The sequence below is a fragment of the Rhinoraja longicauda genome, chromosome 42, assembly GCF_053455715.1.
Source record: "Rhinoraja longicauda isolate Sanriku21f chromosome 42, sRhiLon1.1, whole genome shotgun sequence".
Lineage (NCBI taxonomy): Eukaryota > Metazoa > Chordata > Chondrichthyes > Rajiformes > Arhynchobatidae > Rhinoraja > Rhinoraja longicauda.
The window spans coordinates 5869905-5872403 of NC_135994.1; the positions used below are offsets into that span (position 1 = coordinate 5869905).

The following is a 2499-nucleotide window of genomic DNA, read 5'->3' on the forward strand; positions in this document are numbered from 1 at the left end:
GCTCCAGCTTTCATCTTCAATCATCCCTCCCTCTTTCAAGTGGTTACTAATACGAGTACATTCTGCACCCAGAACTTCACCTGGTTCAGTGAACAGCGTTGAAAAGAATAGTTAACTGCTGGTGGAGGGCCGAGATGCGGGGAGGTGTCAGAGGGGAGTTCCACTCAAATGCAGAAAGGCTCAGTGTCCAGGAACCCCAATTGATTTTTCACTTCTCAAGTCCAAGGGTACCCAAGGCCAGATTCAGTATTCCTTATTGCTACCCTTGGCCAAGATCACTCAACTCAACACAGACCAGGCCGCGAAACTAGGACTTTGTAGGATAGTGTGACTCAATCCCAACTCCATCTCATGCGCTGATTCACGAGGCCATCAGCAAAGCTCAGCTTTCTCCCTTACTCCTTTTTGATGCTTGCCAGACACACGCCATGGTGTTTCGCCCGTTTACTCTGGTGGGTTTTGGTGTGCTTGGAGAGGTGGTCACTCCTCATGAACCGCTTGCCACATTCCTGACAGCAGAAGTGCTTCTCCCCAGTGTGAGTTCTCAGGTGTCTCTGCAGCTCGTCAGACCTGGTGAAGCTCTTCCCGCAAAACAGCCAGTTGCAAACAAAGGGGCGTTCCCCAGCGTGCCACCTCAGGTGGGCCTTTAGGTGGGAGGTCTTTCCGTAGACTTTGCCACAGCCGGGAATGTGGCAGATATGCTGTTTCTTCTTGCCCTGGTCTTTACTACCGCCTGGAGACTGACAGTTGGGGCACCTGCATCTCCGACAACGCCTGGCACAGTTGAGAAGACATTTGGAAGAGCCCTGAAGGAAGGTAGATGGCAATTGGCTTTGATGGCCCAAGACCACAGCTCTTCCAAATGGGTGATGGTGAGGACTGACAGGACTGGACTGTTGCATGCTCCACCATGGGATTTCTTCATGATGACTGGGTGATACACGTCTATTTGGCAAAGCTGAAGAACTGGGAATAAGGTTGGCGAAGCTCTGAGCAATTCCGTTGGCCTCTGGGTAAGGATAGGCCGAACTTTCCAAAACTGAGGTCGTCAGGATCTTCACGGAAGACAACTCAAAAGTGTAGACCGATTCTGCTGGTGGGGTCAGGGGAAGCTCCCGGGACCCCAAAGCCGATGGAGCTGTCCCAAGAGCATACTGGGCCTTTGGAGGACTGAAGGACATGGTGTGAGGACTTCCAAAGGCATCATTGCTCCAAAACGGAAACATTCCAGACGTCGACCCCATCGGGGAGTCATATTGGAACTGAGGAATGGCTCCAGAGGCTAGTCCAACTTGACCTACTCTTCCACAGGTGGCATTCAACATGGACGGACCTGTTACAGATTCTGGAGGATAATTTAGTCTTTGGTCCTATACAATAAAAAGAAAGAAAAAATCAAGCTTGGAACTCGGCAAAACAGATAGTTAAAAAGGAAAGTAAATTTACTTTGTAGGAATGAAACGCAGATGCTGGTTTACATCAAAGACAGACACAAAAAGGTGGAGTAACTCAGCGGGTCAGACAGCAGCTCTGGAGAAATGGAATAGGTGACGGTTTGGGTCGAGACCCTTCTTCAGTCCTACTCCGGGTCCACCAGGGCCGATTCCCAATGATCCCCCAGCTCTGGTCCCAAATTCGTTTATCTCCCACCTTCTCTCAATCTTTCCGAGGATATCTCGTATCGCAGACCTATTCTGTCCCACCCCTATTCCCAATAAGTACCCAAATTCCCATCACAACCATCGCGTTGGGCAATAGGTTGCAGCGTAGGTTCACTAGGTTAATTCCCGGAATGGTTGGACTGTCGTATATTGAAAGACTGGAGCGACTGGGCTTGTAAACGCTGGAATTTAGAAGGATGAGAGGGGATCTTATTGAAACATATAAGATTATTAAGGGATTGGACACGCGAGAGGCAGGAAACATGTTTCCAATGTTGGGGGAGTCATTGAAAGCAAGCGTGCAGGTGCAGCAGGCAGTGAAGAAAGCGAATGGTATGTTGGCATTCATAGCAAGAGGATTTGAGTTTAGCAGCAGGGAGGTTCTACTGCAGTTGTACAGGGCCTTGGTGAGACCGCACCTGGAGTATTGTGTGCAGTTTTGGGCTCCTAATCTGAGGAAAGACGTTCTTGCCTTAGAGGGAGTACAGAGAAGGTTCACTAGATTGATCCCTGGGATGGCGGGACTTTCATATGAAGAAAGACTGGATAGACTAGGCTTGTACTCGCTGGAATTTAGAAGACTGAGGGAGGATCTTATAGAAACATATAAAATTCTTAAGGGGTTGGAGAGGCTAGATGCGGGAAGATTGTTCCCGATGTTGGGGGGGGTCCAGAACCAGGGGTCACAGCTTAAGGATAAGGGGGAAGTCTTTTAGGACCGAGATGAGAAAACATTTCTTCACACAGAGAGTGGTGAGTCTGTGGAATTCTCTGCCACAGAAGGTAGTTGAGGCCAGTTCATTGGCTATATTTAAGAGGGAGTTAGATGTGGCCCTTT

The 2499-nt window shown here is 49.2% G+C and overlaps 1 protein-coding gene across 1 annotated transcript; it reads right to left on the reverse strand.

Annotated features, from left to right (window-relative positions):
* Positions 1 to 395: 395 nt before the first annotated feature.
* Positions 396 to 1325, reverse strand: LOC144611977 (transcription factor Sp5-like). The gene has a single exon (XM_078431352.1). The coding sequence runs from the start codon at positions 1323 to 1325 to the stop codon at positions 396 to 398; it is 930 nt and encodes a 309-aa protein (XP_078287478.1).
* Between the last annotated feature and the right edge of the window lie 1174 nt (positions 1326 to 2499).

Excerpts from the sequence above, each read along its gene's own strand:
- LOC144611977 (XM_078431352.1), bottom strand. The coding sequence starts at position 1,325 with ATGTTGAATGCCACCTGTGGAAGAGTAGGTCAAGTTGGACTAGCCTCT.